Here is a 24064-nt window from a genome sequence, read left to right as displayed (position 1 = left end):
AACTACACACTCTCTGCTGAGGTGGTGGCGGTTTGAAGACAGAGCGGGAGCACTTCCTGCTGTGCCTCTTAAGGATGTGGTTGGCCGATACTGTATGAATCATATCTACTTCTTGCCTATTTATCTGGTGTGGATTTCCTCGTTCTTTTTCATTGTCATTTCTTTGTGCTGCTCGCACAGTGTGCCGGTGTCACTTCACATCTGCCCGTGGGAGTGTTTGAGCTGGTGACATGGAGAGAGATCTCTGGGGTCACAGCCAAATGGATTTTTCATTGTGATCGTCGGAAGAGCATTTTACCATCTATTGAGACTCATCGGCGCGCCCGGATTGCACTTTTATGCATTAAGTGCATTCCCGTCTGATGAAATTAGATTTTAAATGAGAGAATCCATTTGGTGATTCTGCTGCAGAAGCTTTTCATTGCTACATTTAATATATTCATGTTTTGATGAAAATAAAAGACAAGCTGCATTTGTTTCTTAAATAGAGAGAACGGTCTAGACCTGCTCGATATGAAAAGTGTCTCGAGATAACTTTTCTTATGATATGATGCTATATGAAATTAATTGAATTTGAGAGTTCTTCTGCGACTTAAAGTAGTCCCACTCTTCTTTTATCAGTTTTCAAAATCCACTGAGGAAAACTTCCAGGTTTAGATTCGTCATTTAAATGAACTAATCAAAAGTCTTAGAGCTGCAAAACGTTTAGTTTCTAACCTTCAGGATTCACAGATGAGTCCAGCACACTTCTTTGATAGCAGTTTGAAGGAATATTTTCTATATTGTCAAGAGGTAGAATAAAATATGTCTCATAATAACCCATTTTAAAAGATTTTAAAAGACAGACATTGACATCCTTTCCTTACTCAATTTGCACTTTAAGTATATCAATGTTCTTGGCTTTAACAAACCAAATACATGACCAGGTGGTATTCTGTCGGCAAGACATTGTAATATGATATTACATTCTGATGTTATAACCTCTTAAAACATTTTAAAGTGGCAGTTCTGTGCGCTTTAGCCTTTTCAATTTGCTCGCCTGCTACCTGTCACATCTAAGCTCATCAAGTGTTGTTCTCCTTCCTCTGCAAAACCTGCTCCCCTCCCTGCAGAGCCCTTCATTTTTAATTCATGTCTTCAATCACTCAGCTCTATGTGCAGAGTTAAGGGAGAGCACTTGTTTCCTCCGTCAGGGTGTCCCTCCAGTGTGGCATTGCTCCAGAGCAGATGGCCTCGCTGATAATGATCTACAATGCACAGGCCTATATATGTGTGTTTGTGTGTGTGTGTGTGTGTGTGTGTGTGTGTGTGTGTGTGTGAGTGAGAGAGAGAGAGAGAGAGAGAGAGAGAGAGAGAGAGAGAAAAGAAAGAGGTGTACTTTGGTTTAATGTTTCCCCCACTTCAGCACTTGCACCAGGCTCACATTAAGGCCCATTGATCTCAAACACACACACACACACACACACACACACACACACACACACACACTTGTTTCACACTGTGTGTTTCACCCTCGGGCTCTGGCTCACCAAAAAGTCATTGTTGCATCAGGAGTAGCCAATGTATATTTCAGACAACACCAGATCCTCATAATGACATTACCATAAGCTGGACTTGCATCATCTCTGCTATGATACGACTTTCTGCTTCCGTGAGGTTGCATTCCTTATTTTATTTTTATTTATTTATTTGCAGTTATCCATATTTCTGGTAGGCCAATTCTACAGATTGCAAATAATGTGCTCTCTGAGAGAGACTTATATGAAATCAGCGGAACTTAGAAACAAGTTCCAAACATGGGGTTACCCATCTCAAAGGATTGATTGTGCTTACAACAAGGCCAGGCTGTAATTAAACCAGCTGCCAATTCAAACAGAAGTCAATTATGCGTGTTCACTTCCAGTTGTTCACCTTTGTCTGGTAAAATTAAACCTTTTGTTGAAAAACATTGGTGCATTTAAAGAAAATTGGAAATTGGTTCAGACTGTTTTTGTATTGAAGAGAGGAACATCTAAAGGACATGGTAACCTGAATTTGTCTTGTTACTTATTTGCTTAATACAACAATACAACTTGTACTAAAGAGTTCAGACATCCCCAATCCAGACAGACCTTTTACCTTTTCATCTTTCAACCCAATGTGGGAAAGATGACATGGGACATGGGAAAGACCACAAGCGCTGAATAAGAGCTCTAGACTTAAGATGTTTCCTAATATGTTAAGTTCAACTAAGTTATTTAACATTGATAGATTTTTTGGGGGGGAAATTAAACAGGAATTTGATTACTGGTTTGTTGTTTATTTTTGTCTGGATTGATGCATTTTAAACTTACCACAAGATGGCGACCTAAATATTTAACAACCACACACACAGGTGACAAGGCAATGCAGGTCATTTGTATGATGTACTTGATTACCAATCACCTGATTAAACCTATAGGATGCCTTGCTATATTTGAAAATGTTTGGAAATATATGAAAAAGTGGTTTGCAATCCAGCATTTTTGCTTGGCCCCTGATGAAGACACCTTCCCCTCTTTTAACTGGTAGTTTGTTGGCACTAAAGCTCAATGCGTATACATTGCTATACAACAGGAACGGATAGCAAGATCAATGCTTAGCATGAAGTTGCAAACCCAAAACTCTGAAACTACATACATATGTGACATCAAATAACTATTGTGGTTTCATGTTGGTGGAGCTTACCTATAGCAAAATTATTAACAGGGTTTACTTTGCCAGTTTCCCTGGAAAATTATGTAAGGTATATGGATGTTACAGCAGATAACAGATAAGGATTGTAGGGCCAATAACAACTTTTTTGTCACTGAAAGGTCAGTCTTCATAGTGTATGTTGGCATGGTAATTGCCTGATTTGCAGAAAGTCTTTGACTAATTCTGGACTCTAAAGTTACAGTGCATGTAGATTTGAACCTGCTGCTGGAAATTGGTTCACTACAAAAGGCTGGTTTATACTTGTGTGTTGAATCTACTCCGTAGGTACTTTTCACATTTATAGTTAACAGCAAGTTTGATTCCAACACCATATCACAACTTAAATCTCCAACAGATCTATAGTTTTTACCCATCCAGGCAATGTGCATGGCAATATAAAAAAGGGAAAACAAATCTCCCATAATCAGGATGTTGGAGTGATAAATGAGAGCACTTTACATAAATGATGCCATCCTTATGAAAGCATCCACATCTGAGTTGAAATCAGTTACCTTGTCAACCTTCCACCAATCTTGTTCAGCAGCAATACACTTCACAAACGTTGCAATGGAGGCAACAACTAGCCAATCAGATTCAGAGTAGGGCGGGTATAAGCTGAATGCAGTTGAGGAAAGAAATTAAACTACCATAAATAACAGGCCGCCCAACTGCCAATGGCTGTGAGGTAATTTGACATGCGGATGAGTGGGCACTTCAACATTTCCAAATGTTATTGCTAGTTGTTTAAGCTAACTTGTGCCAATGGTGGCACATGTGCCTAAGGTTGCCTACCCCTCATCCCTAGACCCTACGTAAAACTATAAATCAATCTTTAACCTTTACAGGAAGTACTCTGTGATGGTGAAAGGGTTATACTGTATCACAACCTATGGGTATTACGTGTGGGGTGCTGAAAGGCTCTATTTTAGGGCCTCTTGGGACCGTATCGGAAATTAGTGCTATCAGTTTAACATGTTATCTCTTGGATTTTCCAAGATTGATATTTTCTACAATTCTTCAATAGAAGCTACAGATTTCAAGGCTTTGTCAGGTGGGGAGGAACATTAGTTGTCCCCTGTTTCCTGGTTGCCGCTTGTGCTTAGCACTTAAAGTGAAACTCAAAAGCAGATGATCTACTCCAACACATCAGTGACTTTTTGTCCATGTTCTTATCAAGCAACAATTTGCTTGACAAACTCTAAAAAACATTAATGACGTACAGTTTATGCCTGTCATTCATAAAGGGAGACAGCTAAGTTCAGCTGACTCACAACTCAAATAGAATCTAACACTGAAGATAAATATGCGTACTTGACACGTGTACGCACACACACACACACACACACACACACACACACACACAGATACACCCACAGACACAGGGTCACAGATTAAAACATGCATGCACACACGTAGAAATGAGCACTTGTGTATACACACACACACACACACATGTTCACACACACAAGTAAATTTGCATATCAGTGGGTACATTATGTTGGCTTGCATTCATTCCAGAACTCACAGCACATATACAGGCCCAATCAACATACACACACACACACACACACACACACACACACACACACACACACACACACACACACACACACACACACACACATATAAACAAACTTTAATGACACGTTACCTCCCTTTCCCTTTATTTAAAGGGCATGAATGATTCACAAAGAAACACACAAAAACTCACACTTGTAAAGAAGAAGATGCACATACACGGACAGGAAAGAAAACACACATTACTATACACTGTGAACATATTGTAGTGGTGACAGAACGCTGGGTTTGAAGATACTTGTAAGATCTTAAAATGGCATAAAATTGTCAAATATTTTGCACTCCTTACTCTGCTCTGCTGCCTTCAAGGTCCTGCTGTATGAAGACACAAAAAAACAAGTTGAATATAGGAAAAAGGGAGCTATAGAAAAATGAAATAAAGTGATGAAAAGATTGAGGATGTGAGGGATGCAGAGAGAAATGACAGACATACAAGGATAGCGAAGACAGCAACGAATTATATTTTTGGCTGGTTGATAAAATCTCTCGTTTATTTATCTGTTTAACATCAGAGCTTCACTCAGTATACTCTAATGGGGATCTGTCAGGAGTGATTCGCCTTGCACCAAACCAGTGAAATTATTTTAATTTCCCTCAGGATTCCACCATCAGAGTGACGGATTTGCACCCAAAAAAATATATAAATAAAAAATTGATCGGGTCCTGACAAGAATAAATGAGTCTTGTGAATAAGGCATGACACACAAGTCTAAATGTATCAGGACTGAACATAAATGTCTCTCGCTTCTCTGCTCTGCCAGACATTTCATATTTACCCAAAAGGTCAAATCAATTTGATATACAGAATATGATGTATCTGATTATGCACATTGAACAGCACACAACGTATGCATTTTTCACTGTTGCTTTTAGAGAACAAGTGGGCAGGCAATGTTTAGTCCAAGCTTAAAATGTCTGCTTACTCAAATACTTGTGTGCCTCAATTGATTTTTTTTCCCAAGACTATTTTATGGTAATTGATACTTCGTCTGCTAGTTTTACATTTCCCTACACTTCATTTTTAAAGGGAAATATTGCTATTTATACTCACTGCTGCTGTTACTCAAAATTGTATTTTAAATATGAATTGATTTGCCTATGATATATGTTGCACTATTATACTATATTATATTATACATTACAGTACCCAACAGTAAATTAAGTTGCGACCCAAAATATCTATTATCAGCAATACCAGTAATAGATATAAAGTGTCTAAGAGTCACCAAACTGACAATAATATCAGTTAAAAGGCAGTACGTAGCTAGCACCATATGCTACTGATAATACCAGACCAAGTAAGGCTTTAGCAGCAAACCCCCTGATTGTATTGAATTAAACAAGAAAAATGCAAATTAGTTCAACTTTTAATTTTTTAAAGAAAGGATTACCTCTTATTTCAAAAGTAACAAAGTGTCCCTTTAAAGGTACCCTCTGGGCTACACTAGTAGTATATGGAGTAATATTTTGAGCAATGTACCCGCAAAATGCAGGAAAGAAGACTGAAAAATCATCAAACATTAAGGTAAATAATGCAAATTCTTTTCAGAACTTTCTGCTTTGGCAAATATTTTTTGGGGACAGAAATCATCAAACACGTTTACTAGACCTCAAAGATGCAAACAAACAAACATGTTCTAGTTCGTGTGAACCTAAACCATTACTGACCACTGTTTTTCATTATCAGGCATACTAATCAGTACTATTACAAAATAAATCTAGAACTACAGCACTTATACTTTGTCAGCTTAGTGCACAGCTTTCTTTCTATCACAGCCCTTATGAGTTTATACAAAATGTCTCTCAAACAAGCTCTAAATAAAACTAAATTAAAAGTCTAATGCGTATAAGGTCAGATGAGATGGGAAGAGTTTGGTAATTTCACTGGGCAGAAAGCAGCAAAGGTCAAAATGAAGTGATCCATAAAGAGGTCATTCCATTTGCAATACACACGATAATAGACCACACTGCTGGAATTATTAACATCATAAAGAATGAAAGGATATCATTTGAATTATTATTTTGAATGTTAACAAATGTCCTCTTTTGTTCCCGATGTTGTGAATCTTACTGTCTGAGATTTCAAAATGGAAATGTAAAAAAGGTCACATTTGGTTGGACACACAAACTGGGTTAATTCCATCTGAGGAGATAAAGACCGCATTAAGACAATGTTTGTTTTAATCTACTTGGAGCACCCGGTGAGCTGAAAATTATCAGATCAGGACGATTCAGATAGCAGCGACGCGCTCTTAAATCACAGAAAAGTCACTCAAATGACTTTCTGAACTTCCTTGCACTCATATAAGTTCATATCTGATGACTCATATGCACACACCTTTAAGTTCAAGAACATGCTAGATTTATATCCCCTGTCTTTGACGGCTCTGTCCAAGGTCTGTCTAGTAATTCTTGCTCTATCTGTGCTGGACAACACCTAACTGGAAAAGGTCAAATCTCATTTGAACCCCAAAGAGCATAGGCAGCACTGCACTGAGACCGCTGCTTTCTTTGTAATGTGTTCATGGTATTTGGTTTTTCTGGTCTGTTTACACAATTAGGATATAGATCACATACAGGAGTTGCCTTTGTCCTTTGCTCTGACTCATTGTTGTCTTGTTGCATGCAAGCGTCTTGCCTCACGTCACGCTGTGGCTTTGCATAATCTTTCCAGTTCCTCAGATGCAGTAGAACCACAAAGACACATTAAATGGAGCTGATTTGGTTCCTGCGTTTACTTCCTGTGAATCATCACTTTCTTGGACTGTTTTTGTTGAAGTCAGCCAATGCCTTTAACCTGATGCCACTTTCTCTGTCACATGTAGACATAGACATCCACTCAAATTTCCACATCAACAAGCATTATCATTTCAAGACTAGCAAGCATTATGAGAAGTTCAAAGATATCAAATGCATGATTGTTGTGTGTGTGTGTGTGTGTGTGTGTGTGTGTGTGTGTGTGTGTGTGTGTGTGTGTGTGTGTCTGTGTGTGTGTGTGTGTGAAAAGTAAAAGTGAAAAGCAACCCTGCCGTTATCATCTATTCACCACACATCTTTTCATATTCAGATTTGTATTCAGGTTTTCATTTTCCTTAGAATTTTCTTTTCTGCTGCAGATACTTTCTTTACATTAAAAAGATCTAACATGAACACAGAACAGTGATGCAAACTTGCCAATAGGATCTGTTAGGGGTGTCATCTGGTAAAAACACGGCTGTATGTGGGAGAGACGCAGTGCAGCACTATTTAATCACTACTGACAAAGCTCATACTGTGCCTCCTTCTCATTTTGACGCAACCAAGTCCACAATGAGTCCCCCAAATACCATGCAGGTGCATGGAAATACACCTGGGTGCATCCAACAAAAAAGACACTAAACCCGGCTTCAAGCCATGAAAAAATGATTGCATTATGTTCTGTCGTGTAATTAAAGCTTTTATTATGAGCCTGGACTTTGGACACATTTCCACTGTATCTTTTTACTATTCATATGAATGTTTACTTTTGCTTTGGGAGACAGCAACAAGTAAAGGCCCGCCATACATTATAATAGTAAGAGAAAAAGTGACAAAGCAGAGACGAAAGTAAAGGTATAGGGTGTGAATAGAGGACAGAGCAGGAGAGGAGTAGGTCTAGGTGAAGGGTTGTCTCATTAATCTCAACAGAGAGCAGCGGTCCCTTCAGAATGCAAATGAAACTATCAGTCTTATCAGAGATACGGCGAGAGGGATGGAATGATAGAGGTATTGACAGGGGTTACTGGGGTACAAGGTGGAAAAAGAAAAAAAATGGGACACTTGATTCTTGGTGCCACTGAAAATCAGAGTAATGAAACAGTTTTAAGTGCGGAAGCACACTATACTCACTTCTGATATCAATATACAAGCAAACAGTTGCCTATTTACACATCCAGCAGAGCAACATTAGCATTCATTTGAAGTTGGGTTTGTGTCCACCTGATGAATGTTAGTCCTTTAAGCTCTCTTTCGGTCTCCACCCACTGCTGAGGGAAATATCTGGCTTTGAATTCTTCACTATGTTTGCCATCTATTTGCTGACTCTGTCTCCCTGCTGTTTGGTGCTTGGCAAGTAGCTCACAGTGAGTTTATCTAAACTTTATTGCTGAAAACATGAGCCTGCTGTTGCTGGAAACTGATGGTTCTGTGAGAGTCAAATCAGTCTCACCACTGTATGGTCCAACAGTCCTGAGCTTTGTTCCTGTGGTTGTTAGTGTCGGACAAATACAGGAAATGCCATTACAAGTGGACCCATATTTAATGAGAGTTCGGAGATACTGACCCATCATTATCAGTGTTGCACCTTCAAATCAATGCAAGGGTTGCATCCTTTATTGTGGAGCTTGAGCACAGGTCTTCCCTCTTTACCTTGCAAGACAGCTGGATTCTTGCAATATCACAAGGTGAACAACAATCTTGTCAGTATTCAAGTATTGCATTTGTGTGCAGACCACCAGTGTTCGGACCAATCAGCATCCTGTGAGGTGCTCCTGGCATGGTTTCATACACTGAAACGACAGCCCATAGCGTTTCAGTGTATGAGACGAGTCGGAGAGGCGACTGTACGTTCTAAACAACAATGGCTGCTCCTCCACCGGTGGGGGCGCTCAGCTCAAATTGGTTAAAAGTTAGGCTCCTCATATCACCTGATATTAGAATTCATCCTGAAAGGTAACATGAATGTCTGTACTACATTTGATGACAATCCATTTAATAGCTGTCGAGACACTCAAAACCACAAATGTTTACATGTTTGTAAACATGTTTGCACTCAATGTAAAGGCAGGAAATCGCCAAGGATTCATCCTCTGGAAACCACAAATGTCCGTAGAAATTTTCTTGGCAAACTATCATCTAGATGATCTAGTTATTTCAACCTGGACAAAAGTTATGAGCCAAGCAATCAACAGACTGACCGACAGACACGGGCCCTAAAGCTGTACTGCTAGCATGGCTAAGATGGACATAGTTCATTATCTGTGCTGTTTTGAGTCAGCCTTATCTCATTAGATTTGCTCATTGTTGGGCTCATCAGTTAAGTGAACATACAACAAAATACCAATCATCTTCACAACTGCGTCCATTTCATGTTATTTGTTAAATCACCAATTAAATCACCAATACTTCTTAATCCAAGACACAGAACAAATTGAATGAGATATAATAGCACAGTCTTCAGAGAACAATGGGAATACTGAAACACTTCAGAGGATTATTAGAAACTCAGAGGCGGTGAGGGGAAAAGGTGTTGGACAGCAGAGAGCATTGGTGTTCAGAATCCAGTGAGGTGAGATTGAGATTGGTGCTTCAGGTGGAAGCAGAGAGTGTCTGTTTGTTGGTCATCAGAGTTCAGTCAACCTGTTTGTCTGGAAGAGACAAAAAGAAATCATGAGGTGAGACGAGCTGCGCACTGACCTGCCTCCGTGGCTGAGGCGGCATCTTGTAGCTGTGAAAGTCAATGCGCTCCAGACTCTTTATATTTGGCTCTGTGATACTGCAGGGTAGTGACCGATTTATGGAGCAAAGGTGTTTCCTTATAGAATTATGTACTGTGGAGATTTACAGCCACATTGCAACCGTTTTTCTGGAAAACCCAAATGTCAGACCTCCGTTTTAATATGTCTCTCTCTTGTTTTTACTCTAGCGCTGTCTGTCCTCTTCAGACGACAAAAATGCTCTTACATTAAGTAAAGCTGTTGGGTTTTTGATTGAAAAAAGACTTCCTTCTTGACATACAGCAAATTACTACGGAGTGCTCTAACTAGGGCTGGGCAATATATCGCTTTTATATCGATATTGTGACTTGAGAGAAGATATCCTCTTAGATTTTGGATATTATAATATAGTGTTGTCTTTTCATGGTTTTAAATGCTGCATTACAGTAAAGTGATGAGATTTTCTGAATTTACCAGATCTTTTTTATTTACCTTTACCCTCACTGATTAGTTATCAAAATCATTGTGAAAATGTGTAGTGAAAGCACCATCGATATTGAGTTATTTGGTCCGATATATTGTGAATATTTGAGTTTCCTCAAACCTAGTTCTTACTTTATTCCTCAATAATCTAAATATAATACATATTGATAGTAGGATGGATATGATGAATGTGTGTGAATGAGTTTTCTTCTTTGAAGTATGTTTAGCTTAAAGATTGATACGTGGGAATGATGAGCCAATTATATGTATCTCTTTCCATCTCTCTCACAGCTCTCCAGACCACTCAGCCTCCCAAGGTCCTTTTTCCCCCTGAGAGACAAGACACCGTGATAGAAATCACGCCTGGTAAGGACCAACAGCTCTTCTCTACCTCTTTATTCTTAGGTTGAAATGGTAATCCTTACGGTCCTCGTCCTTAAAATGCTGTTGCAATCTTTGGTGGAAAAGTTTTAATTTCTGCGGTGTTTCCTCATGTGTGTGTGCACTATTGGGAGACTACCATGGACAATTTCTGCCCTTTCACAACAGCTCAAGTGCCACTGTGACTTTCAGGTATAAATTAACACTAAAGCTGGATTGTTGCTTGATGCAGGGGGTTAATGGGAGTCCTGTCGTAGAGTTTCAGAGGCTATAAAGAGACACCAAAACCCTTCAATGCACACATATAATTCCACCTTAACCCTGTGCATGGGAGAGGTGCCTCTTGTTCGCCGTGCCAAAGCTGCACAGCTTTGATGATAGTGATTTTCTGTCCATGATGATCCTGTGAGTGGAGCTCTTTTCTTTTGTCTCTTCAGCACTGATGCTAGCACTTCTTCCTCGGTGTTTGGCAACTGACTGATGTCAATTGCATTATGGTAGACACCAAGTGCTCAGAACAGCATATGTTAAAACGTTGTATGAACGACAGTAGCATGCCCTTAAGTTCACTTAATTAACCATGTTTATTCACAACTATAATGGATTTATATAAAGAGCATGGACATATTAAGAGAGCTGGGTACCATGCTCCATGGTGGGGGCCCCATTCATTCTAAACACCAAAGACTATGCACATTAGCAGTAGACCAGAGTATTGGTTGGGTTAGGGAAGGATCATGATTACGGCCTATAGAGTATGGTTAAAGTAAGGCATAAAAAAGATCCCAGATCTAAATGCAAGTATGTGACGGAACACACACTCTGGTCCCCCATTTAACAGTCAGATCCACTACCCACCCATCCACCACCCCAACCTCCACACCCTTACTTTCTGCCTCGCCACATAAAGGTCACGCTACTTACTGCATCGGCACTGAACATTGACATTGGACATAAATCATGAGGTGTGCAATCGTCCAATAAGGACGTCATTCTAATGGATACATGGCCGGCAGTAGAGCCTTCCGACTGTGTCGGCTGACCTCCTTTGCAGTCGTCTCTTTTGTAGTGGTTGTGTAAGGGAAAAAGTCTCTTTGAGTGAGGGAGGTCTTGGTGAAGATATACTTTACTGGACCCTGCAGAGACGTAGCTAAAGTCTATAGGGAACTCAGGTTTATGCGCAGAGCAGCAGGCCCGGAGCTGGTGGAGATGTGGTGACTTGGGTCAGACAGTTGAAAGTGAGCGCTCTGCTGGTCTCCTGCTCTCAGGCTGTCTTCGCTCTACCCGTCCCTGTCCTGCTGCGTTTTTTGTTCTTTCATCTCCTCTACTCAGCGATTAACAGTGACTCATGAGCAGACATGCACTCAATCCAATTTACTTTGTGCCTAAAAAATCACTTGCGTAGCTCGCACAGGACTCGCTACTGCGCCACCTTATCTACTGATGAGAACTGCCCGATACTCAAAACCATGACTTTTTCAAAAGTAGTCATTTAGTGATTTTCAGATCAAAAGTAAAGGAAGTTTGGATTGGCAGCTTACCTCAAGCTCAAAAATGTCATTTTAGCACTGTTGTAGTTTTTAAAACAACATAAAAGGTCTGATAAAATGATGGAATTAAAAAATTGAGGAAAACTGGGATTTGCTTATGCTACACAGTGTGTGTGTGTGTGTGTGTGTGTGTGTGTGTGTGTGTGTGTGTGTGTTTGTGTGTGTGTGTGTGTGTGTGTGTGTGTGTGTTTGTGTGTGTGTGTGTGTTTGTGTGTTGTGTTCTGCTGTGGGCCTGGTTGGCTGGTTTCCTCGCCAACTGTGTGTGTGTGTCCATGTTCATGTGTTTACAAGTGCATGTGTGTGTGTGTCCCGCTGTTCAGTGCTCTCTCTGACAATGTTAGCACTGTAGGCAGAAATGGGTTTGGATGTGGGCGCAATACGTGTGTGTTTGTGCGTTGTGTGTTTCCATTAACTCCAGATTGATGTAGTAACAAATAGGCCCTAAGGTCTGATTGCAGCGGGGACACCTTTTAATGGGCACTGCAACCCCCCCCCCATCAACCCACCACACACACACACAAATATTCACAGCAATAGCAGCCGTACACAATGTACACACTCTCACTCTCACAGTCACAGTGTGACCCTGCGGTACATTTTTTAATTATCATCTTGTTTTAACCTGGGGGAGATTTACACCAGCAACCACAGTTATGTTGTTGTTCATTTCCCTCTATTTCAACTCTCTATTCTTCTTCTTCTTCTTCTTCTTCTTCTTCTTCTTCTCAACTTCCACCTGTTCATTTTTAACTGTTTGTCCCTTTTTTTTCATTTGTCTTTTCCTCATTCTCTCCTCTGCTTTTTCCAATATTTTATAATGCTGTGGGTTATAAACACCATTCATTAATCTCACTGTTATTTCAATGCTGTGGGCTACAGGCAACGTACTGACAAAAGGAGCTTTAATTAAAGATTGATTCATGATATGAGTATTAAAAAAAAAAATGTAATAGAATACTGAGAAAAGAACAATGATGCTTTAGGATTTATTTGCACGTCCCCTTTAAAATTCTACCTTTAAAATCGTTTGCTGTCAGAAGTGTGTAGGTGTGTAATGCTAACACGACGATCAGCTCTAACAGCAGCTTAGAAAGTGTAAAGATGGCTTACAATAAATACATTATCTAAATATAATTTATTTGAGTCTCACTGTCTCATATCTGTTTCTTATTATTGCTGTTTCTGAACTTCCATACTGTGTTTAATGAGAAATTAATTTGGAGCAGAAGTGACAAATAAAATATGAAAATATAGGCATGGACTGAAAACAAGGCACAACTAGTCAAGTTTCTTGATTAATCTATAAAAGAAAACTGAAAGTTTATTCAGTAAAAAAAAATCACAGACAAATTTAACTGTATTAGTCACACTTGAAACAATGAATCGCCATTTTGTCTTAGTGTGAGCCAGAAGAATAGAAGCGACAAAGATGACTGATGAATGTAGACTAAAGAGTGAGAATGAATGTGAATGTTTAAACCAGAGTGATGCAAATGCACAGAAAACCGAAGCGTGATAAATTGTGACATGACTTGATGAATTAAACCCAATTTGATTCAATAACTGGGAACGTGAAGTGCTGGGGTTCATCTTTACCATCAGCAATCTGTCTTATAAGTGCTCTCAGACCTGAGTGTCAGTCATATTTAAAGCCAGTGAAGCTCAGCTAATTGCTCGACTGTGAATTGTCACCTGTCTCAAAAATTCTTCCAGTGTTTGACAAGTACCACACTTCACACTTGTGGTGGTTGTATCGCTGGGGCCCAAAAGAAGTGCAGTGTCAAAGTTGTACAAGTGACACAGTCAATTGGTACAAGTGACACAGTCAATATTAATAAACTTCAAAAAAAAAAATTCATATAAAAAAAAAAAAAAGATTGGACATTGATTACAATAGCAACGATCGAGGCTTCGGAGTAGACCGATTGCAAACTCTACCTTTAGACTAGGACAGGGAGTATGTATCTCCTAATGAACTAGTCAACTGGCAGATTTAATTTACATTCTATTTAGTCATTTATGAAAACAAAAAATGACACATTACATTCCTTAAAACCACCATTGACGTTTACTATTTCATGATATGAGACTAAATAATCAACAATGTTATTGGAGAAATTTTAGATTGATTGATTTTGATTCATTAGTTGCAGCCCTAGTTAAGTCCATCCAATACACACACACACACACACACACACACACACACACACACATAAACACACACACACACAGCAGTATCATGTGCCAGGATGAGGCTGGCTGTGAAAGGCAGGGCAAGATAAAGAGGCAGGCTTTCTGTCTCCTCCTCTTCCTCCCCTCTCGTCTCTCTCCCTCTGTCCGTCTCTGTCTTCTTCCTCACCCATCGTATTTATCGCTCTACTTCTGTCTCCCTCTGTCCCTGCGAGGTGTCTGCCTCTATCTCACTTTCCTTCCATCCGCCTGTCCTCCCTTCACCGCTTGCTATCTCTCAAACCGTCCCTTTGTCTTCCTCTCTCGGCTCATTCGGTCCCTTCATTCATGTGTCTTAAAGTGGTGATGCGTCACGTCATTATTCCCTTTCAAACTGTCACGGGGAGATAACGTGAGGTGGGAGGGGTGCAGTGTGGAATAAAAGCAGCTGAGGTCTTTATATTGCAGATTTCCATCCTGGTTGTGTTTGCAGTTGTTAGTCATCCGCAGACGTGTAATTCAGAGCAGAATGATGCAGCACAACGGCTCCAAAGTGTCAAATTATCTGCAAAAATAATACAAATAATACCAATAATGTATTTATTTATTTCCTGTTTGCCTAGTTAAGATGATAAAAGAAACCTTGTCAACAAGATAAAGCCTGAATACATGGTGCTTCAAAGTAAATGAACATAAGTGAGAAGGTCAAAGATGGATCGAGGGGAAAGAGAAGCAGTACAAAATAAGTTCGGGGGAAAGAAGATGGAGAGAGAAAGAAAGGAGGTTGGGTGAGGAAAAACCGAAGAATGGCGAAAAATAGAAATTTAGAGAGGGCTGCCCTTAAGTAGGAAAAGGAGACAGAGAGAGGAAATGAGATGTGAAAGAAAATGAAGGAGTAATTAGCGAGGAATGGATGAAAGTAAGAAAGAATGAAGGGGTGGAAGAGATGGGGGAGAAAGACAGGTAGATTGGGAGAAGATAAGAAGAAACCAGGAAGAAATAAGTAAGGGCAAAATAGGAAAGAGTGCTAGGAAGTAAGGAAGGACACACACACACACACACAAAAAGACCTTTGCAATGTTGAGTATCTGAGTTGTCTATTTATCACTGCGAATACACACACTGTTTCTGTCTCCATCACTCTCTCAGTTCACTCACACACACAACACATCAGGCCACAATGAAGCACATGGTGTTTGCTATCGGAGCCATGTGCAAACTCAAACACAGAAACCTTTCCTGGTGTCGTCAGACAAATGGGCTGTTGAAAGAGAAAAGAGAGTGAGAGGACAGAGGGACAGTGAGAGTTGAGAGCATCGAAGGGACTGAGAAAATAATTACAGGTGAGAGGATGATCGATCTAAAAATAGAATCTGTTCTTTCTTTGGCCCTCGCTGTCATTTGTCGTCTGGCGGCCTCGTAAATATGGTAAACAGCAACCTTGATTGAGAAGGAGGGACTGATGGAGAGATTGGAAGGGAGGCAGAGCAAGAGGAAGGTGAGAAAGGTCTCTGATGGAGGTGAGGCAGTCACCTTAAAGGGATAGTTTGGATGTTTTTAGGTGGGGTTGTATGAGGTGCTTATCCATACAGTTAATGGTGTTTGGACGGCACAGACATCAGCAAAACGTATTTTAGCCACCTAAAGAAAAGGCCCACCAAAAAATTCTATGTCTTCTTAAGTGTACGCTATATTTAGAATATTATTCATTTAGTTATCTCGCCAGAATTGGTCGATTTTTTTATCCACTTGGGGGCAGCATACCAAGCTGCAAACACATCAAAGACATATTAGGCTTGTTCGAGATGAACTGTGCCTCGCCTGGAAAGTAGACGAGAGCAGGCGGCAGCAGCAGGGGGCAAAATGTTTTTTATGTCATATGCAAAGGTCTTTGAATGTTTTTTTGCTTTGGAAACACATGAATAAATATACTACATTGTGGATCTTCACAATACAATACAGCACCACAGAAGTAACTTTGTTGTGGATAAACTGTGTTTTTGTAACACACAGTGGAGGGGTGGATTACACCGCAGGAATGCGTTGAAAAGCTTCTACATGTTGATGCATTAATTTGCTGTCACTCTGTAGAGTCATATGTCCTCTGTGTGGGAGAAAACTCCATACTTTTGAGAGCCACCTCCAAAGCTTCTGCGGTTTTCGATACCCAAAAGATACACCGGTTTTTAATGGAGCATAGTTCTTTGACTTTAGGATGGCACAGCGGCTTGTCTAAGTCCTCCAGCCAGAGGATGTGGCTTCAAACACACGTGTTAGACAGCTGCCAGTCCAAGCACTACTGCTCTGTATGTGACTCTGTTAAAAGCATGCTGGGAAATGTGAAGGTGCAGTGGATTATGTTTTCCATAATTTGATGCCCTGAGAACATTGCAACATTAATTTTCTATAAAATTATGAGGGGATACTTCTTTCATTTTAGTTTGTCTGATTAGTCATTGAATTACTTAAATGGCATTTTAAGCCTTGAGGCAACATGATGGACATAACATGTATGAATATGGCACATGTACATCCGCCATAAACATGTAATGTCCTTTTTTAGCCAAAAAAATTGTCAAAATGTTTTCTATGGATATTAACGAATGTGGGTGGACAGATTGCTTTTGGTCCAAAGATCATAATATAATCATAATATAATCATATTATAATCGTATACTGTATGTTTTTCCATCTTGTTGCACACCAAACCCTAACCCTAACCCTTTTCTTTAAAAAACAATCCTTAAGATTTTATTTGAGGTGGAATTTTCGAGACACCTGTGGTTTCTGATGGTAAATCTACCTACTTGTTAAGTCACTATGACTTATGGAAATGTCAAAAAACAAGGGTCATCAATGGGAAAATTATGCTGGACAGATGGTTCATTAAGAGCCTCAACATAAAATAAATCAGTTGTGTCTCGGTTATCTCATAATTAATTCAACACAGCTTTGAATAGTGCACCAGTAAATCTAATGTGAGAAGCCACATACACATATACGAGGCTTTTCAAATAGAAGAGCTTTTCAGAATATGTGTCATTTTTTTTTGTACCACAAATCTGCTGTCCTAACAAAAACCCCGCTGTTTGGTACACTGTGATCTCTGTGTCTCCATCACTGTCTAATTATTTCCCCTGCTGTCTCTCCTCTCTTTCTCTCTCTTCTTCAAACTCTCACTCTCTCTGTGGGAGAAGGATCCTGTGGAGCCAGAATTGGATTTTTATTAAGTAGAAATCCCCTTTGAAAATCTACCTAACCACGACCCCTCTCTCCCTCTCCCTCTATCTGTGTGTGTGTGTGTGTGTGTGTGTGTGTGTGGCACTGAAATGATTAATGACTGCAGTGTGAGTGAGGCTGTGTGAAGTAGGATCTCTCTCATGCAACGTGTGCATAAGGCTTGACATGTTACTAGTCTACAGAATATAATATGACTTATTCATATATTCATATATGACGGATATTAGCAATGTTTTATCAAATTCAATGCACGTGAGTTTATTGGAACACTTTTTTATAAGATTGCTGAATCACAAAGAGTGAAAATTTACAATATCATATGCACATTGTCTCAGTTATCTCAGCCACAATGTCCACAGAGCAAAATAAATTCAAACTTAACTCAAATGAGAAACAACATCCATAATGGGGTCTGAGAGTGCTTCTAACCCCCAGGAATGTGTTCCTTCCTTAGTTTAAGGTCTTTTAAAATGCTATAATTCTTAAAGCTAAGTGGTTTCTGCTGTGGTTTGGCTGCTGTAGAGAAAACCGCTGTAAACCACCATTTCATCAAATAAATGTATAAAGAATATTGTGATATATTTGTGTAAAATTAAGTCATTTTATAATCCCCTGATAATCCTCAACTTCCCCAGAGAGTTTCTGAGAATCAGTAACTTTCCTTGGTTGTGGGTAAATTCAGACCTCCAGCTACTGAACATCCCGAGGCCCTGCCTGAATGGGACACAGTTATTTATTCATTTAGAGAAGCATTTGTTTACAATGAGTTGTAATGCTTAAACAGAACTTTAGCTGAACAAGTCTTTCTTCTTGCATATTGTTTAGCTGGCCTAAAGTACATTTTACAAAAATATAACTGTGTGTAAATGTTAAAAATAGAATAGAATAATAGAAAGAGAATAAGATAAGCAGATACAAGCTCTTTTTACACCTTGATCATGCACACATTCTCTGTGTAGCTTCTGTCTGTCTTTCTGTGCATTCATTCATTATACTGTATGTGTACGTCTGTGTAATCGTTGGCATGTGTGCGTTTGGTCTCCGGGGGCAGCACTTTTTCTTACCGCTCTTAACATTTTCACACATTGAACTGCTCTGGGAGCGGGGAGCAAAAAGGGAGAAGCCAAAGAGGGATCTTAAGTGGTATAGTTTGTTTCTATTACTTTTAGATGAGTGATGGAGGTCAAGAGGTCTCTGACACTCACTCCGCTGTTACAATAGACAGCACTGCTCATCTTAGTTGACTTGAAAAAAGGGTTCCATGACCTCAATCCAGGGATATACAGCAGGTTTGTGCACAACTTTGAAGGGCAATAATGTTCTGGAGTTGCTTCAATACAGGTTTCCGCAAAGGTACTTTTTAGGGAAAATTCTTGAATTCTCAAAGGGCCTTTCAGACTAAGGGCAATGATTCAGAAAAAGGAAGACTTTGGCAAAATAAGTATAACAGGGAAAGCAGTGAAAGCCTCCACATGCCTTCCAAAAGCCTTCCATTTTACATAAATCATTTCTACCATTTGTTTCCGAATGTGAACAAAAGTAAAAACAACCCATGGATTAGATTTTGTTGCTAATTCCATAAATCCAGTCTACTTGTGGGGCAATTTGCCAGCTAACCAAACGAGCTGCCAATTCCTCTGCATTAATAAAAACCACTGTAGCGCAGTGACTGCAGGAAAACTACCAGTTTCTTCAGGTAACGTTACAGTTGATTGTCTAGTGCAGTTATCCCAAAGACAGGGATGGGACCACACCGCAGGAGATTTTATTTGGGTTGCCAAACTTTCATTTAACATTTATATCCGCAGTGCACCTTTGGGCCACATGAGGGAGCCTTGATGTTCATATTGTTATGATAATTGTAGCCTACTTATAACATTGAATCTAGTATGCCAGGCTACCGTACATTCAGTTTGTTTTGCTGATGAGAGGACAACTGCATGAAAAGAAGTTGTGAATTATCAAAGCTGGTTGACCTATTTTAAGATAATATACGGTAATGGGTAATTGGCAGTAAAATGATCAGGAGAGTTCAGATATGTACAAAGTTGCTCTTCTCACGATTTATAGATAAGGTATATTGTGAAGTAGTTATGGTTTGTCATCTTCGGGGGTTGCTCTTATTTCTGTTCCCTTATAATAGTTTACTGGTTAACTAGCTGTTGCACTGCTGTCCAAAATCACTCCATCATTAACCCATGCACTTCTCCCTATATCATGGACACTAAGTAATTTACTTAACATTGAGCAGTTAATTGAAATTCTTGACATTTACAAATCTTTTGCATCATCACTGACAGCTTCTCATAACAGTGACTTTCATATCTGTAGAATGCAGAGCATTGCATGGTGGGTTGTTAGCAGAAAGTATGGACTCGTTCCATGGTGGATTTTTTGACAGAACAACATACGGGATAAATTTTCACACTTCGGACACTCAAATAAAATGGCAAACAGTAAATACAGTGCATAGTAAATAGGGACTAATTTTGGGTCAGTGAATTCTGTTGAATTTAATTTGGAAGACAGTAATCTATTAAACTACTTCCTCATGTTCTGACTTAGTTATTACCAACTAAATGTCACACATGGAAACCAACCAGTGCTTTCTGATGAACAGGCAGCTAGTTTAGTTAGCTAGAAAGTTGCCTGGAGGTAGATCTATATGCTAATGTGTAAGCTTCAATAGCTATCCACGGCTACCTTCTGTGTGTATACAGTCAGAAAGTCATCCAGATAGTTTAGACCTTGCCTACAATTTCTGGTAACATAACATGTAAAAGCAACCAGCCAAACTTTGTAACAACCTTAAGTATTTCTCTCCAGTCTACAGTACCTGCAGCTGTCCAGCTGGGAATGCTACAATAATATGAAGAGCCTGAAATCACGCACAGAATCTAAATTGTCCAGTCACTTGTAGGCCTACAGCTGTTCAAACCACAGATGACTCAAAACAAGCAGGAACTAAAATTTAATTTGCAATCCTTCTTTTAGTCTACTTTGTTAACCATTGGCCCCAAGCTGGAGAAGTAGAACACTATTGGATGGTTTGGGACCCTCGGGTAACAGCTGTCAGTCAACCATCACCTGCCACCCAGTTCTGTCATGAAACCCCCCAACACACACCCACTGAGACCAAAACTATTAGCACTCTGAACCTCATGTGGGCTCACTTGCTTTTTTCTTTTCTCTATCCTCATTTTAGCTGTTGATTCTTGCTTCTTTATTCAGCTCACAGTCAAACACCCTCAAGGCCACAACCATCTGCTCATTCCTTTATCATTTTTATTCATCTTTTTCTGTCTAAACTCCAGTGGTGACTGGTGATTATTTACCTGTGTTGGACTGCAGGTACCAAGGGCCTCTGCTTAGACACACAGATGTAATGTTTGGACATTAAGCAGCCCGTTCCCTCAAAGTTGCCGTGAATTAGAAACTTTGACTCCAATAGAATCTGTGTTACAACGTTATTAGGTACACCTTGACAATCTAATGCAAATTATTGTCAGAATCCTGCAGTTAATGTTATCTATATAATGTCAGGTATATAGGTTGCTGTGGGCACTGTTATATGAGATTCAACCCCATGGTGATGTTTTTGTGGCTGTTTGGTCATATTGTATTAAACTGCTTTAGGGATTGCTAATATTTTAGCCACCCCTGTTTGCACACAAATGGGGCACACAATAATTGAAACACCTCAGAATAGCAACTGCCTGCCTCACTATTTCACTTATTTTATAGCCAAATATCACAAATCATGAATTTGGCTAAAAGGGCTTTACAATCTGCACAGCATCCGATACCCTCTGTCCTTGGACCTTCGTATATCTGAAAAGGAAAAATTACCCAAATGAGGTAGCCCTAACTATAATAGTTATAGAAGAGGAAAGTCTTAAGCCTAGTCTTAAATGTGGTGAGGGTGTCTCTGAAACTGGAAGCTGGTTCCACAGAAGAGGAGCTTGCAAGCTGAAGGCTCTAGCTCCCATACTACTTTTGGAGACTCTAGTAATCGCAAATAAACCTGCATTCTTGGAGCCCAATGTTTTGGTTGGGCAATGGGAAACTATGAGCGAAGAATCAGCTAACCGTAATCCCAACCCAAAATTTGAATTAGCACCTAATTTTGAGCTCTACACATAATTTTAGCATTTTTTCTCAGACAGCAAACTTAACTGTATGGATTCAGTCTCAATGCTGTTATCGACCTAATTTCCAGCAGCAACAGGTAGCAGTTCTTAGCCGAAAAGTTCTTATAACCACTGTGAGCTACATAAGGTGCATTAAATGACAGATAGAATTAGTAACTAGCTTGTAAACGTATTGGAGTATGTGGAGTTGGTAGCGACCAAAATGGAAAGTGAATATTGGACTTATTCATAGACTGTATATAAAAAGTAGACGTAGTTGTCGTGACTCACCAATTGGTTTGTGGACTGCCGTTTTGAAGCCTTGAGTTTGGTATTTTGTTCGTTGTCATATTGTTTGTTTGCAACCAGTGAGTGGAAGTGACCATGCATGTTTGGACTGTGGAGGAGAAACATTCAGACACCATATACTGCTCTGGGAGTGGTAGTAACCTGTCAATCAAGACGTAGCCATGCCCGAAATCATACCCTATCTATTTGACTCTAAATAGACCATAATTTACTAAATGAACATCATGCTGTATTGAAGAAGACTTGAAACTAGAGATTGAGATCATAAACTCATGTTTACAGAGGGAATAAATCAAGTGAGAAGTAGAGTCATTTTGTCATAGACTTCCATACAACTAGAGGAGTGCCACCTGCTGGCCATTAGAAAGAATGCAATTTCAAAGCACTTAGTGTATGGATTGGCTTCCCTTTTCAGAACCAGAGCTTGGTTCTCCTGAGGCTAATCAGAGATTGTCTTGTGAGTTTATGGAAATCAAGTCACCATGTTAAAATGAACATGCTAATAATTTACATTTGCTAAAGAGACACTCAGTGCTATACTTTGGAAAACTGGGAGAAAACTCCGGCGTGGCGAACGATATCAGCTGTGAATGTGTCGGTGACGTTAGATTTAAAACAAGCCCCTCGTGACTGGTCATTTAATTAACCTTGTCAAGCAGTAATCTCCAATCTAATTCCATCTGTTAATTTAAAACTGTTCTTATCGAGGCCAGCCCCCCAGCCAATCAAATGTCAGGTATAGAAGCATAAAGGACTTGGTTAATTAGAGCTGTCAGGAAATGGCCAAATATGGACAAAGAAGGAGGCTGGATTTCCTTTTATTACTTTCCTGGGAGAGTTATTAATTCTGTGGGAATCACCTCAGGTGGTATGAATGTGTGTGTGTGTGTGTGTGTGTGTGTGTGTGTGTGTGTGTGTGTGTGTGTGTGTGTGTGTCTTTGTGGTAATGAATCAAGACGAGGAGGGGGGTGAAGGCTCAAAAGATGAAGTCAGATAAGGGAGACAGAAAAAATGGAAGACAGAGAAAATATTTCGTTTATTCAGAATAATAAAAATACTTCTCTTTCGAACTTTGTGGCAGCTTCATTTCCTGTTAGACAGGAAATTGAGCCTTGGCATTTCCAGAAGTGATTCTCCATCTCATATTTATTAAATAATACTCCAGTGGAATTGTAATGTCAAACTATATTGAAGATTTGCACAGGACTCTTTTTATTATGAAACTATTCTAAATCACCTACTTAAACTTTTAAACTTGTTTCCTTTTTTAATTTAGCCATGATTTTCAATAACTTCAGTTGCAACGATAATTTCAAGCGGTACATATTGGGTTTGTATTGGACAGCTGCCAAATGTGACTGTGTTAGTGTGTGTGTGTGTGTGTGTGTGTGTGTGTGTGTGTGTGTGTGTGTGTGTGTGTGTGTTTGTGTGTGTGTGTGTGTGTGTGTGTGTGTGTGTGTGTGTGTGTGTGTGTGTGTGTGTGTGTGTGTGTGCGTGTGTATGCATCAATACTTCAGTGTGTTAAAGGGAATTAAGAAGCTTAAATCCCATCAGAACTGACCTGTGAAAAGGTTACTGATGTGTGGTTGTCAATGGTTCATGGTTCCTACTTCTGCTGGTTTGTGGATTCAAAGCTTACTGAGTTGTTGTTTGTACACTAATGCAACCCACTGATTTCATAATGTAAACTATGTAGAGAAGGACTCTTTTCTAAACCATGTTGGAAAGAAAAATCATCACCTGGTTTCTTCCTGTCACTTTTTCGAAATGTTATTGCAAATATGGAGGGTCTCAAAAGATAAAAGACAAATACAGCAGCATTGTATACAAGATTTCTGGAACATGTATACAGAGTACTTTAAGTATTACATGGTGAAAAAGAAAACTTATATCCACTCACAAACACTTTGAGAAACATTCCAAACATTCCATCTGTTTAGCCTGATTTACTGACTTCTGAGCATTAAATCACCACCAGAAATCATAATAAATATTGCCAAATCATATTGGTTAAAGTCAACATTTTATGATTGTTACAAACAATAATAATTTAAGA

At 39.5% G+C, this 24064-nt stretch overlaps 1 protein-coding gene across 2 annotated transcripts in view; it reads left to right on the top strand.

Annotated features, from left to right (window-relative positions):
• Nucleotides 1-24064, top strand: part of il1rapl2 (interleukin 1 receptor accessory protein-like 2) — a 374577-nt gene that overhangs the window by 312361 nt on the left and 38152 nt on the right. For both annotated transcript variants that reach the window (XM_068714208.1, XM_068714207.1), the window contains exon 7: nt 10521-10595. In XM_068714208.1, coding sequence (XP_068570309.1) covers nt 10521-10595 — 75 coding nt within the window. The remainder of the gene's footprint in view (nt 1-10520; nt 10596-24064) is intronic.

This window comes from Cebidichthys violaceus, unplaced genomic scaffold (assembly GCF_023349555.1).
Source record: "Cebidichthys violaceus isolate CVI_PGR_0920_01 unplaced genomic scaffold, fCebVio1.0.p SCAF_2, whole genome shotgun sequence".
Taxonomy (NCBI): Eukaryota; Metazoa; Chordata; class Actinopteri; order Perciformes; family Stichaeidae; genus Cebidichthys; species Cebidichthys violaceus.
Note: the sequence above shows the minus strand (reverse complement) of the source record. Positions and strands in the feature narration are given on the sequence as shown.